The following is a 15,401-nucleotide window of genomic DNA, read 5'->3' on the forward strand; positions in this document are numbered from 1 at the left end:
TCTTTGTGAAAATCGTTTAGTGTGTAAGTTGTGCTTGGAGGTTCTGTGTGCCAGTATTTGTAGTTGTACATGCAAATAAGTTCATACAGAGTGATAAATAAAATGGAACAGCAGTTGAAATGTAGAATCATTATTATGCAAAAGAAAGAAGAATGCATAATTGCTCCTGTGTTGTTAAAAGATGCTCCCATTTCTTTGTGGACTGAAAAAAAAATCATGCTGTGAAAGTCCAGCGTCAGCCATAATTCGGAGACTTTCAGATATTTTTGAAGAAAACATTAGGAATTTATGTAAAAGTACCATATGTTGACTTCATGTTTCAGTGAGCATCAAGATTTATTTTCCTTCAAGAGGGCAAATATTGATCTCAGCTTTGCTTCAGTCAATATTTACCTTGATTCAGTAAATCCTATATTGTCACCTCAATAACCACTTAATGCTACAATAACTATAGGAAATATTCAGGAAGTTGTTAATAATTTCCTTATATTTAATGTTACACATGCCTTCACTCTCTATATGATTTCAAATTCCCATTTGTTTCCACTACCATCTATTATTTCTAGCTTTTTTCTCAATTCCATACATGTCTTCTCCATATCCAGATATTGCTTTCATTACCTAGCACTTTTCCTATCTCCTTCCCTCTTCCCTCACCTTTGAAAAGAAGTAATGTATTCATGTTCAGTAATGCCATAAAGAAATGTAACACGAGTTATATTATTTGCAGACCACAGTTTTCTTGGCTTTGAATGGCAGAAGCGTTGGTGTGCTATCAGTAAGACGGTTTTCTACTATTATGGAAGTGACAAAGGTAATTGTAAGAATAATGATAAACTATTAAAATAATATTTTTATGAACAAATGAATATGAAAGCTTCAGTTGGAGTTGGTAACTGAGAAACCAAGGTTATTCTTAGAGAGCAGATGAAACTTTTAGAAGATTTTTTGTTTGTTTGTTTTGTGCTTTGAATTTTAAAAATGTATAAATATGGATACTCTCAGGCTCTGTAACTGATTTGCGCATTTTTTAAAGCAGGTAAACTGAGGAAAAAGGTTTTAGTTATTTGTAAAGCTACTTGACATGCCAGTAACAGCTGGCTATTAGGCTTGATAATACTCCGGTTCTTAATTAATCTACTAGACAGCAAAGACTCTTTTTGTCTAAATGGGATTTTCATTTTAAAATACCCTACAGCAATTACACCATCTGATTCTTTAGAGGTGGCTCTTTCGAGGAAAATGCTAGTGCTAAAAACACATAGTGGTGTACCATGTTTATTTCTAAATTTCATTCTGGAAATGAAGTGATATATCAAACTAAAAGCCAGTTATGGAGACTAGGACTAGTTTCTGCAGGTGAGTTTGGATGGCCATTTTTGAAAGAATATGGCATAAAAGTTGGAATATCACTTTGAATTTTAAAAATTGTCAGTGAAACAAAGCATCCTTTAAATTGCATGCAAAGCATATTTTGTATTTAAGGGTAAGATATATGATATAGAATTATACATGTGCAGGTTTTAAAAGTTCGTTCTTTTTTCCCCAAAAGAACTTATTTTTGGACAAACTTTCAATTTGAGCTTTTTTTTCTTCTGCTTTTGTTTGTGCTACTCCCTTGAGATTAATGCTGATAGTCTTTTCATATGTTTTTAATTTGATTCAGTTTTTAGCTTGTTCCCTTACTGAGTTTGCCGACTCATTTAAACTCATTCCATCTTTAAAAAAGGAGAATTAACTTAAGGGTCTAATTGTTTATCATGTACTTTGGAGGTTAAGTCCAGTTTTCATCTTGCTACAGTTTCCTCTCAAATTCTGTTTCCAGAGTTTTGTTACTACATCTGCTGTTTGTTCCCTTATAAATCTTTGGCTTTTCATCTGCTAGTTCTTGGTCTTTGGGTTAGGGTGGGAAAATACCATTTCCCCCTCTTCCATGCATTTTCCTTTTGCAGTGGCTTCTGTGTTGTAATTTCTAATATCTATACTGAAAGATAAGGCACATGGAAACATGTTCCACAGCATGAGGTTTGAGGTTAATGGGTTTGCGTCGTATTAGGAATTGACTGAGATACTCAGAGATAGCTTTTCTTTTTTGATCTACAGGCAAATGCTTTGGTTTATACATTTCCAGCTTTTGTAATCTTCAGTTGTTTGGGGAAGATCCTCCTAACCATACCCTAATGTTGTGGGAGGGATTCATGTTCATGGTCCATGGAGCATCTTTTAGGAATTGCATAGACATAGACTCTGTGGCTAGCTCACAGAGGAAGCAAACAAACCACATACATTCTGTGCCTCCATCTGATAGATTCCAGAGCTGATTCACACAATGGAAATGGGAAAATTCCACTTTTGTCAACGTGAACCTGGTCTGAAGAGAGATGAGCAGAGGAGAGAGCAGAGGAGAGGTTCCATATATGCGTACAGTCATGCTATGTGTTTAATGAGTAATGTAAAGTTGTGCATTGGGGAATGCAATGCAGACAGGTAGCAGAGATTTCTAGTTCTTGTTTCATCTTGTGCATGTTTTTTAAATCCAGGACATGTAGACCACTAATCTGTGAAGGATAGTTTTTATCTGGTGGAACATATATTTTGTAGGCCGAGTTTGAGATTATAAGCATCCTTATAACGGTCCTGATGTCTGTTGACTAATATGTCTTTTTCCCCTTTTTCTTCCTACATTTTCTGGTACTTTTGGTGCAGCATTGGATCATGAAACAGTGTTACTTATCTCTGCAATATAGATAAGTTTAAGCAAATCACCTAGGTTTCTATTTCCTGATCAGTGATGGAGAAATCTTGGTTTGTGGTTCGACTTAGAAGTCCATATTGCAGGAAATGCATGTGTTTTTGCACTTGTGCTGCAGTATCTATTGTCAGTGTGTGGCCCACAACGCTGCAGAAAAGCATGCTGAAGTATCAGAGCTGACTTGGATTTCCAGAAGCTTGCCTGCTCCTTACTTTAATAGTCTTTTCTTCCATAAACATTTACAGGCCTTCTCTTCTTTGAGCTCAGGCACCTAGGTGGTATGACTAGTCCTTCAGACCTAAAAGTGCACGACCAGGAAAGTTGATCTAAAAGAATGACCTAGCAGCCACAATTTTATATGCCCTTCTGTCTCAGCAAACTGAAGCTACATGTTTAGGAAGGCAGTAATTGATAAATGAAAATGACAGTGAAGTCTTGATTATCCTTTACCACCTGCACTTCGGTTTGTAGTGCCAATGTAGTAGCATAGGAAGGAGAAAATAGACTCATTATTTCAATTTTTTCACAAAATTGTTTTTTTTTAACTCCTAAAATTTGATTCTCTGTGGCTACAGAATTGTAATAGTTGTGAATAAAGGAAGATGCTGCTGTATTTTTTCTTTTTTCCTCTTAGCCTATTCAGGGGGTAGTGTAACTTAAAGCATTTTCAGGCTGATAAGTTTATGGCTGTTTCTTCAACTTTTACTGATATCTTGGTGCTTCATAAGACCTGCATTGCTTTGTAGGTTTATTGAGTCCTCTGGGACAACTTTCTAACTCAGTGACGTGCATGTTTGGACTTGAATATAAGCAAACTGCTGCCCTGAATAGTATCTTTGCCTCAATTTTTTCTTTTTTTTTTTTGTTTTTTTATTTTTTTTTTTTTTTTTTTTTTACTTTAGATTTCTCAAGTGAAAAAATAAAAAGTCTGTTGCATTTCAGGTTTGCTGCCTGTAAAAAAATAATTGCTGTGCGCGCACTTGGAAAGACTTATTCTAGAAAGCTGGAAAAGGAATTACCATTTTGAGATACTGACGTGCTGTTTTTAGAAAGTGTATGGAAAAGTATGCAAAACTACATTTAGCATGAAGACATGTAAACTGTAAGATCTTACAGGCTCCTAATTTCAAGATGAAGAGAGTTAAATTATAGATTCTAATAGTATCTATAAATACTTTATAACTCTCTGAAATCTTTCTGTTTGCCTTTGTTCCTTATGCCTTTCTCTGTAACTTCTTTCCTTTCCAATCTCCAAGTCCTCTCTGTTCTACAGAGTGCACTAATTCTTTTTACATGTGCTAATAATATGGTCACAATGCCTTAGGCCTCAAATTTACAACCCAATCATTTCAAGACCCAGTTGAAGGTTTACCCTCCTTTGTTTCAAAAGTTCCCATGGACTCAGCTCAGTTACGCAAGGCTACTTCAAAACCCTTTTTGTTTGCTTCCCTGGAGACTCCCTTTTCCTAATGTAATATTGGTCCTGTTTCCATTGTTAACAGTATTTCACTTTTTCCTTTTTAAGATACATGAAGTTTATATGTAATATTTAAATTTAGGAAAACGTTTAAGGCGGCTCTCAAATTTCATTCAGATCTGTATTTGTTCTACTTTAAGTACTGCCCCGTAAACTTATTTTTCTCTAAAATATTTGTCCTAACTTTGATTAATTTTTAGTGCTTAATTCCTGACTGTCCGCTCTGTTGTACAAGGTTTTTACCATTCAGAATTTCTGAGGCAAAATGGAACGCACAGACCCAGATTTATTTATTTATTGATTCATACCTGATATAGAGTGAAGAGAAGGGGATGAGAAGATAAGAGTAAAAAGCAGCTTATTCTGAAATGAGATCTGACCTAATGGCGGAAAAACTTTTGCCTACTGATACTTGTGTTCCTTCTTGCTATTACAAAACTGATCAAACTATATTTTTGCATTGCTGTTCTATTTTGCTCTGCAACAACCTGAGGGTTTCCTGTGGTTGAATTGCAAAGCCCTATTTTGAGAACATAAGAGACAAGAAGAATGTTATCCTTCTTCGGAGAAGTGCATTCCGTTCATATGTTTCTCCCCAGTCCCTTCCTAATATGCTGTTGAATTCCTGTCTGAGGAAAAACTCTGGTACTAGTTTGGAGACTCAAAGTGAAAGTGACATCTCAGTAGTGTAAATAGGCTTCCTGAAGCTATGGACATTTAAAGCTCTTGCCATTCGGAACTAGTGTATCTAATATTTGGTCTCCAAGTAAAATCTTCAGGTCTTTAAAGTTTTTAAACATCAAAAGCTGTTATACTCTCAGTGAAGTACAGTGTCCTGAAAGTATTTGTGATATAAACATTTTTTGAATGGGAAAGTTCATTGAAGGCACACCTGCTCAGCTGCAAGCGTTTCCTAAGAAATGAAGTTGAGGTGGTCATCAAGTATGATAATCACAAGATAGCTCTGCATTCCAGCCCACAGCTGAATACTGTGCCTGGCCAAACAGCTGCCATGTGTCACGATTTGCCCCACGGCTGTTAAGTAACACGGTTTGTCTCCAGTCCCTCCTTGAGAGGTCTATTCTACAGGAGCAACTGGGATTTATAAGCACCCACTGTCTGTCATCATCAGTGGATTTACTGGCCTCTGTCCTCCTACTTGGTACTTGTGAAGCTACTTCTCAGGACATACTGGGTCTTTGGTTTGTTGCTACAGGGACTGTAAATGCATACTGAGTCTTTCTACCAACTTTGGTGGCCTTATGGTCAGGGCTGTGAAGTATCACATGGTCTTGAAATTTCCTTATGGTCAGCATCTTAAGCACTTGTGCAGAGCTACACTGGGCTTTTATCAGGGGCACCTTACTGCATAGGTAATTAGAAGCAAAAGTAGCAAAGATATGACTAGTCTGCTGCCATAAAGAGCAGTGAAAGAATTCAATAGCAAAGGAAATACAATTCTTTTTGGTGTATGCAAGTGATTTTCATTGGAATGGCATATCCTGAGAGATAAGAAAAAGACAATGTAAACAGGCAAATGAACAAATACAATGTGGATACCATGCACTGTGCCATTCTTCTGGTATAAAGTATAACACCTTTTAGTTTTGATTTTAATGCTCTTTGAAAGAACTGTACCAGTACACAGATAACTCAGATTAACTCTTAAAAATTGTAGTCTCTTAAAAGGGATCGTCTGTGTCACAGGGAAGTATTTTTGGAAATATTCCAAGTAACTAAATTTGAATACTTACCTAATTTTTATCTTGACAAAATGTTACTGCCTTTTGAACCTGATGCTTGTTTATTCTGTCTGTGTTGCTCCTATGTTATTGGGATTTACTATGGGAGGGTGAGAAATTAATGTGCTCCGCTTCATCTTCTTCTTGAGGTCACAAGTGAAGGAACAATAAAATTTCTAGGCTGAAATGAATTTCATTAAAAGGAGATCTATTTAACCTATTGCAAGTTGTTTTTAATATCTGCCTTGGTGGGATTCCATGAATTTTGCATCTGTGTCCTGATTGATGTAGGGGTGGAGAAGTGAGCAAATAAAAAGTATCAGTACTGAATCTTACTACGTAATGAAGAAAACTTACTGTTACAGAAGGGGCTAGAAAAAGGAAATAAAACAGTGCTCTGGATTTGCTCATGTAATTTTTTAATTTGCTGTTTCCTTGCCCTGGGTGAGAATTAAAAAAGAGGTGGAAGAAAGCACAATGTAAGATTGCTGAGAAGATTATTTGTGTAGGAACTCCCTTACTTCCACTCATGTTTGCGTTGCTGTTTGCCATGTTTTGCCCCTTCAAAAATTTTGTTTTTTTTCCTATTTTATCTGTCTATAGAAGCTGTCTTCTTTTGTTGAAAAACATGAGCAACGAATCCTTCATTTGCTTCTGTTCAGCAGTAGTCAGAGTGTTGTTGTGTCTAATGCTTTTTGTTAGTTAATGCATTCCCCTTCTGTGTGGGGGAAAAAAAACCGAAACAGTATAAAGGTGTATATAATTTTCATTTACATCTGCACTTTGTTCTGGGACACCTGAGAAAAATGTGACTGGTGGTGCCCATATTAGATTGAATGCTGTACTGTGATCAACAGAACTTGCAAAACCAACTTTCTTCTGCTTTTTTTGTTTTCTTTTTAATATCCACCAAAACATGCCTTGGTTTAAAGTGCTCAGAAGCACACAGGTGCTACTTGACCACCACGCAGAATATTTACCTCAGGCCTATGCTAAGTGTTACTTTTATAAACCAGAACCCTTAAAATTGAAAAAGTAGAATTGTCTTTAAAGCAACCACATGGCTCTACGTAATAAACTGTGGTAGGGCTCAGTACTTTTATTAGCTAATTAAACTGTGTTGAGAAAAATGCTTTGGGAACACACACCTGAATTTATAACAGAATTCATTCTGTACTTCTACCATGTGGAAAGGAAGCGCATCTGGGAGTGAGTGGGAAGAAAAGCTTTTTCAATTGCTTAAAAAGGAGCTTGAAGTTTATTTTTTTAAGTAAAGTGGTTAGTTTAGGAGGGAGCTCAGCAAGCTCTCAGCTAGGTGGGTTTTCCCATTGGTTTACTGAACCTGAAAGAGACACTGATTTATAGGAAGCATGTCTCACAAGTTCCAGTTCTTTGGCTTTCCCTAGGTGCAATTGTCATGACATGCACTTCTTGCTAAATAAGACCACCATCTGCAAGTATTTCTCTGTGGAATTCTGTAGTCATCCTACAGAAAAATATACTTTTGTGTACATCTTGCTTTAAAGTAAAGCTTTATCTCCAGAAGTACCACCTAATCATTTTGCTAAAAAAAAACCCCACCCCTGTTCTTTGTAAAATTCATGAAATGGAAAACCAAATCTGAATAAACGATAACCTGCTAAGCCACTCGCATTCACTGTTGTAAATGAAGCTCTACCTTTGTTTTTTATCTCCAACAGACAAACAACAGAAAGGTGAATTTGCCTTAGAGGGCTACACCATCAGAATGAATAATAGCCTTCGGAAGGACGCAAAGAAAGATTGCTGTTTTGAAATCTCCGCTCCTGATAAGCGCATTTATCAGGTTGGACTTTTTATGTCAACTTGAAATTAAATTGATAAAGCCGTTACAATTCCAGTTACTGAATTAACATTTCAGTAAAACAACTTCCACTGACATCTTAATAAAAAAAGGAAATCCTTGCTTGCTTATACTATATATTCGTACATTAGGGAAAAAAAAATCTAATTAAAAAAATATATGTATGCATTCAAATACTATCATTTTGGACAAGAACAGGGAAATCTATCATCTTTATCTTTGTCGTTTCAATGTTAGTATTTTAATATCATATAGTATGCCTGTATTATTTCTTGGATGAATTAAGTAGTGGAAATAAAAGTTAAACAAAATATCTATCAGTGTTAAATACGTATTGTATTGGTCATGGCTTTGCCAAGTATATCTGCTTAAAGGCACATATCAGCTGTGCAATTCAGAGATCTATCAGCTAGACATCAATATGGAATGTAAGTTTAATAAGTTTTAAATATCTGAGATTGCAGTTGAAAGCCAGTTAATTAAGCTGTCAGGTAGTGTGTTGGAGTCTGACAAGAACATTTTTAAGAAAACTGTACCCAGCAGTCTAAAGAAATTCATGGGTGTCTTCTAATTGTCAAGGGCAAATTTTGTTCATCAGTTCTGGCTTTGACATTGATGAAGAGAAGCAGCTTTTTTTCTGCACAGCTGCCAGCTGCTGATCAGAGTTTCAAATCCATCATCCTCTCCTTCAATTACGTAAATTTGTCAAAATTAGCTTTACATTATAAGAAGCATCCTTGCAAGAAAAGTACCAGAAGACATGCAAAGAATTACTAATGGTTTCTTGAGGAAGTGGCAAGAATGCTGCAGACCCTTTTTTTATTGCTAATGAAATTGTAGTTATGTTTTTGTCATTACTACTACTCGTTATTAATAAACGCAGTTTATTAATTTTTATTATTAATAGTTTACAGCTGCCACTCCCAAAGAAGCAGAGGAATGGGTACAGCAAGTGAAATTTGTAATTCAAGGTAAACCAGCCAGAAAAGCTGTATCCTTTATTATCAATACTGCTTAGTGATGGTAGTGCTATCCATTAACAGGCCTGTCACGTTTGTATCTCTCTTATTACTACTTATCCAAGTTTTGAATAGCAGCTCCTGGTTCTCAGTCATCTTGTGGCTTTTACATGACTTTTCTCCTTATGCAATATATTTGCTTTTCCTTCCAATAATACCATATAACTTGAAAACTTTGTTATGAGTGTTTTAAGAAAATAAGCAGAATATACTGTAAGAACCAGCTTGTAAAATGAAACAAATTATGTTTTCATTTTGAATGAATTTATCTTAGTTTTCTTATTTACGAAACGTTGACTTTGCTTTTACGTAGATATGGAATCTAATACTATTCCTGAGGAAGAGGAGGAATATGATGATGTTGGACATGCAAGCAGTGAGCCAATAGATGACAGCATTTATGAAGAACTTCCAGGTATTGTTGAGATTTTTTTTTTACTTTATGTCTTGTGATAATTTTGTCTTCTCTGCTTCTGGTTTGATAACCTGAGTGGATAAAGCAACCTGATAACTAAGATACATATTTAATTTTTCTGTGACATTAGATGTGTCTTTAACCAGATCTGAGTGAGAACAGTTCAGTTTTCTTTAGCAGGGGCATCAAAGTAGTGCAGAAAATGTAAAGGTGGTCTTGAGGGACTTTTAGCTCATTAACATTTTCTAATATGTAATTTTTTTTTTTAAATTACAAAATTGACTTGCCTTACAGCTTTTTCTACCACCTTCTTCTCTTTGTTTTGCTATTTATATTAGGCAAAAGTTTTCTATTACTACAGCTGCTGCCCAATACAGATTTTATGATCTTGCAAGAAAGCAATGTGTTGGTTTGAAGGGGCTCTGGAGATGAACTCTAAATAAAGACAACTTGAGCACTGACATGCTTTGTTTCATATCTTCCTGCATGACTATGGTGTGACAGACAAGATTTTAGTGTGAACAGCTTTTGAATTGATTATAGGTATGTAAGTGATATAGGAAGAAGGTGTTTGATCTTTTTTATATTTTAAGAAGCTATTTTAGAAGTTACTATTCAGCCACCATTAGTTAACAAATAATTTAAAATGGTATGACAGTGATCACTTGCATGACACAACATTCTGCATCCCTTGCTGTTTGAGTCAGTGCAATTATCAGCAGTAACATGAGAGAAAAATCCTGTAAGGTCACATGATGCTGACTAACTTTATTTATCTTCAGGATTGAATATTCTGTCTATGGGAGGCAAAAAAAATAACAACCACCCAAACATTTTTAAGTTTGTCTTGATTTTCATTTTAAGGTTGGTTCAATGAATTGTGAGAGAAGAAAACATGAGAGACCTACTAAAAAAAATTCAGAACTACTGCATAGAATTGGGGAATTCTATGGGGAGAGCTTCTGCAGTGAATATAAAATCTATGTTAGGCGGCTTAATCTTGTAGCAGGAGTAATGCACCCAAACACTGCAGTGCTTTTTGGATGCTCAGGCTCTTACAGAAGATGATCCTTTATGCTTCTTATATTTTCATTAATGAAGCTCCACACATGTTCTGGATAATTTTTTTCCTTCTTTCCTGAGATTTCAGTTATGTTACCCATTTGTTTGAATGTCAAACAGGAAGTAGGTTTTACAGCAGTAACATTAAATATTGGTGGAGGAAAAAAATTATTTACCCCCCATGATCTTGGAGTTTTTCGTTTTCATGCTGTGGATTAGGGGTTTACCTTCCTTATTTTGTGCCTTCTCCATCTTTTTTATTTTAATTGTAAGCTTTTCAAGAAGTCTTACTTTCTACAGTGGAGCTCAAAATTTTGGCTGTGATGTGTTGATGTAACTAGAAAATAAAAAGAAGCTTGCTATAGATTTTGAGTGACAATAATCTGTTTTTCTCTCCCATAAATGTACTTCAAAAGTCATTTGCCTAAATGGCAGTAAAAACTAATGTTTCTGTTGCCCTAAATCAGTCTTTCACTTCTTTATCCTTAACATATTGAAGGGCATTAGATGAAGTGCTAGTGGACAAATCTCATAGGCATAGGCCTTACTTGCTTCTTGTTATTCCGTTCACTTAAACTGATAGTAAAAGAGTATACTCCACTTTGGTCTCAGCTGGCTTCATTGATGGTAGGCTTTTAATTCCCACTGACTGTCCTTTTTATTTTCCCAGTAAGTGAATGTATTCTTTCTTCCTTTCATAGTCAAAAAGTGGAAGTCCATTATCCTTGCTGTTAGTTTACTTTCTAATCCAGAGCAAATAAGAATTTCTGAATTCTTATAGCTTTCAGTTCCCTTAATAATTTCTTGTAGAGCCCCAAAGCCATGCTAAACTCAGAAGGCACATGCTAGGTCCTTGTGAGGAGGAAGAAGAAATGTATTTTCACTTTGTATTGATCCTCAAAGCATCTTGATATTAGGTCCACTAACTTTCCACTCAGCAAAACTTTAAAGTCTTGTACTTCAGGTTTGCAGCTCATTGTACCTTGTCATTATTTATCTGGCTTAATTTGCCATTTCTCAAGGAGTCAGTTGCATAGTCTAGCGGTTTTTTTTATATCAACATTTCAAAGCAAATTGAACCAGTTCATAATGCAGTCAATTTTGTAATATTGGGCTTAGTATTACAATAAGGAGTGTTTGGATTAAAGAGAGGATATGTGTATTTTCTCACTATTTTGAAAAACTGAGTATTTTGAAGCGTAGCAGTAATCAGAATGGGCTGGTGCAGTACTCACTACTACCTCATTGCTTTTTGCCCCCCCATCTCTCATGTAGCAGTAGACAGTGTAGAAAAATGAATTTTCCAGACAAGAGCTCACTAGTTTCAATCCAGTAATAGTAATAGTCTGTTACCTATTAAAAGCTTAGATTTCAATGGAATTCAATTTGTACTGCTTACTAGCAGAAGAAATGGGCTGGTAGTTGCAGACGGTACAAAGACAGGTGGAAAAATTAGTCTTTATCTTTTAAAGCACTTTCTTCTTTAATAGCACATACAAATTCATATTTACTAGAAGCATCATTTGCCTGATTCTCAGTCAGTGTGTTTTACTGTGTTTATTTATGTGGAGCTTAAAACATCAGAACTGCTAAAGCTTTTCCAACTTTTAAATCTTCCTTGTGAGATTCTTTAGGGGGATAAAGAAAAGCTTTATACTTTTTCCAACAAACTAAACCACTGTTTAATTTTAAATAAAAGTGCATATGGAAAATATAGTTGAACAGAAATAAAAATATTGTCAGTATTTTGGGCTCTTAAAATTAGCTATTGATAAAATAGCTCTTAATTAGCTATTTATTTTCTTCTTTAGTACACTGTACGTGGTTTTGACATGGCAATTATTTATTGTGGTCCACAGAACTGATTCTTTGTAACACAAAATAACTTCTCAAACTCTAGTGTTAAACCATGCTATATATGTGCGTAGTTATATCTGAATGCACAGTCTTTAGTTTAGTGGTGTTTAAGAAAAAAGTACAGAGTTGCTCTTCTCAGAAGTTAGTTGTCATTTTTCAAGATTTTGTCTTTTCTCATCACTCCTGAAGACCAAATTTCTTTTAATAACCTGATCTTAGTGACTTAATTTTTAGGGCCCCTCTCTCCTTCATTCTTTGGTCTTACATCTGTGTAGACCATGTGCATGAAATTGCAGTACTAACCACTGCCTGCCACCGTGATCCTTTCTGAAAAATCGGTTGTGTTCTTTCTATAACAGTCTTGCACAATAAGGAGGACAGCAGTCTTAATATAAGCTCTCATCCTTATATTATTTTTCAGTCTTGTGTTATTTTTTTCAGTTCTCATTCTGCTTGCAAACTTGCAGGATAGTAGTAGTTTCCAGTGCATACAGTATAGCTTCCACCAAAATGATTCTAAAGATAGGGTTTGATGATTTCTTTGGTGCTTCTTGGTAAGGTTGGATGTCTTAAGTGATGTGGTGTAGTACAAATCTGAAATTTCTGGCTTTGCGTCATTTAATTTTAACCTGTCCAAAAGATAAAGAATATTTGGGTAAGAGGACAGTGAAATTCAGTGCTGTCTAGCCAGGGGAATTGCTGTGGGGAACTAATCCAGCCAACACAACTTGCGTCAGTCCCTACTTGGCTGTAGATTAAATTTTGGGATTGGTTCAGTGTTTGACTGGGACAAGGATCATGGGACTGAAAAGCTTGCCTTTTTTCTTTTAACTCTCATAATCATTCCTCTGCCAAACAGTTTGATCAAGCCACAGTATCTGGACAGTAATTCTGTTTTGCAGTGCAGTTGGAAGCTTAGCTAGGGAAACTCTGTAACCAAGGCAAAGCTGGGGGAAAGGTAAGAAATGTCTTAAGTTTTATGCAACGGAAAGTGTGCTATGCGAAGAAACCTTTTTTTTTTTTTTGTGGTTGCTTATTTTAAACGAAGTATCTTAAAGCAATAGCTTTAAAATTATATTGATGTTGTTTCAGAACATATTTCTAACACTGCTTATGAGAATGATGGAGAATGATCAGTTTGTCTCTGACTCATGATTGTCTCTCAAAGCAGCTTTATTGTCGTAATTTTTAACAGTTAATCTCTGCAGCTAAATAGCATAACTTAATGTCCTTATCATCTCCTGTTACTGGGTCATTTGAGCTTTGAAGAAGGAAATTGTATATATGATGTAACCTTTTCGCAACTTGAAGGGGGGAGAAGGCAAGAATGTGATCCCTGGTTTACCTCTAGGGAAGAAAGAAGTCGTGATTGTTTAGTGAGGCTTGAGTGTAAGCTTGACCTGTCACTCACAAACACAAGATTATAGCAGATATTTCCATCCTCAAAATGTAGTGTCAGATGTATCGACTTTCTGGTGCTTGCATAGAGGATTTCACAATGATGTGTGAATGTACCTTTTCAGTAGATCTGTGCTTGCTTCAGAGTTTTCAATATATCACTGCCAGGGTCTGTTTGGTGCCTGGCAGTCCCTGTTGTGGATCATAGCTGTATGAGCAGTTCCCAAAACCAGTAAGCTAAAACAAAGAAACCGTTAATGGATCAGTGTGAATCAGAGCAGTAGGTCTGAGTCAGCAGAGAAAAAGATGATTATGGAATCTAACATCTTATTTGTGAAGATTGCTGTTTAGTATATTATATATCCTGGTATATTGTCAAAATTCCTCCCAGCATCAGTTATTTATCAAATATTTATGGAATTCCTTACTCGTTTCCCACAAAAGTAATATATAGTACTGTTGTGCTATTTAAATATACATATATTTTCTTTTTCCCCACAAAAAGAATTCTAACTGTATTTTATTAGAAAATGACATGATTTCTAAATCTAAGTAAAGTCTGGGATATTTGAAGCTGAAAAGTAGATCAGAATTTTCAAGGACACTCATCTAAAGATGAGTGTTGAAAGTAATTACCGAAAGTGTTTCGAATTATTTCCGTTAAAGCATATGAGGTGGTTTTTTGTTTTTGTTTTTCTTTTTTTCTTCCTCCTTTTAAAGTGGAATGAAAAAAGAGGGAATGATCATTCTTCAGAACCATTTTTTTAAAAAATTGGATCTCATTGTTAAGAAATCAATATTTTTCACTTGTTTAATCATTGCATTATTTTTAAATACTGCGTATGTTTGCCCATAATATCTTACTAATAGATGCAATATCAGAATAAGAGGGCTTACTTCACTGTAAATCAGAAGATATTCAAATAATGTAAAATCAGTTAAAAAAAAAAAAAAAGTGAACTACATATTGGTGCTAGGGTATAGTAATGATTTTTTTTTTTTCTGCCTATGTTTTTTTTTTTCTTTTTTTTTTTTTTTTTTTGGTTTGTTTGTTATTATCACTGGGATTTTGGGTCTTCTAAGCATCTTTGATTATATGCCAAATATGGAAATCACTGGAAAACATTTTCTTGCAGCTGCATATTGCTGAATTTAAACTACTGTGATGGACTGGAGCTGTGACTGAATTCTCTGTTGCCCTGAGTTTTGAGGCAGTACTCTTGTGGAATTAATATATAGCAAGTGTCTTTCCACTGATACCCAGTGATCGTGAAACATAAGTTATGAATGCAGACAACTTCTTGTATTTGAAGACATCACATCCAGAAGATGGTTAGGAACCTGGTACCTGAATCTCAGCTTTATCTTCAATTAATGTAATCCAACATCTAAAGAGGAAACCTTTGTTTCTGTTGATGTTAAGTGTCAGTGATGGAAGAGGTGGTGTGACAATCTGGTGTACCTGAAAATAATAAGATGTCCCTTGAGTGGGAAGTGGCAAGTCTTTGAGAGAAAAACTAAGGTTCACAGACTATTGTGTGTTTCTTGAGAAGTGAATATGTGTTGTTGATCTGTGGATAACAGATGTCCTGTAGCTGTCAGGAACTCTGCTGTGGCTGGTGCAATTCAAATATATCATAAACATTCACAAACATCCAAGTGAGGAAGCTGGTAAAAATGGAATAATAATTGAGTATTCAAATTTAGGCTGATTTGTGTGCAAGAGGCCCTTGCTGGACTTGGGGAGGGAGGATTTTCTGCCGAAAAGTACTCTTAGAAAAGAGTGTTCTTTGTTTAGTAACATACTTCTGGGGCAGAAAAAAATGCTCTTCTTTT

General features: G+C 35.4%; 1 protein-coding gene across 1 annotated transcript in view; it reads left to right on the forward strand.

The window, feature by feature from the left end:
• The window catches only part of SKAP2 (src kinase associated phosphoprotein 2), a 108,925-nt gene that overhangs the window by 65,564 nt on the left and 27,960 nt on the right, over nt 1-15,401 (forward strand). Inside the window, exons 6-9 of the mRNA XM_042817166.1 lie at nt 731-814; nt 7,672-7,796; nt 8,722-8,785; nt 9,147-9,248. Coding sequence (XP_042673100.1) covers nt 731-814; nt 7,672-7,796; nt 8,722-8,785; nt 9,147-9,248 — 375 coding nt within the window. The remainder of the gene's footprint in view (nt 1-730; nt 815-7,671; nt 7,797-8,721; nt 8,786-9,146; nt 9,249-15,401) is intronic.

This window comes from Centrocercus urophasianus, unplaced genomic scaffold, assembly GCF_019232065.1.
Source record: "Centrocercus urophasianus isolate 14NV4802_14NV808 unplaced genomic scaffold, USGS_Curo_1.0 seq_16, whole genome shotgun sequence".
NCBI classification, from domain to species: Eukaryota; Metazoa; Chordata; class Aves; order Galliformes; family Phasianidae; genus Centrocercus; species Centrocercus urophasianus.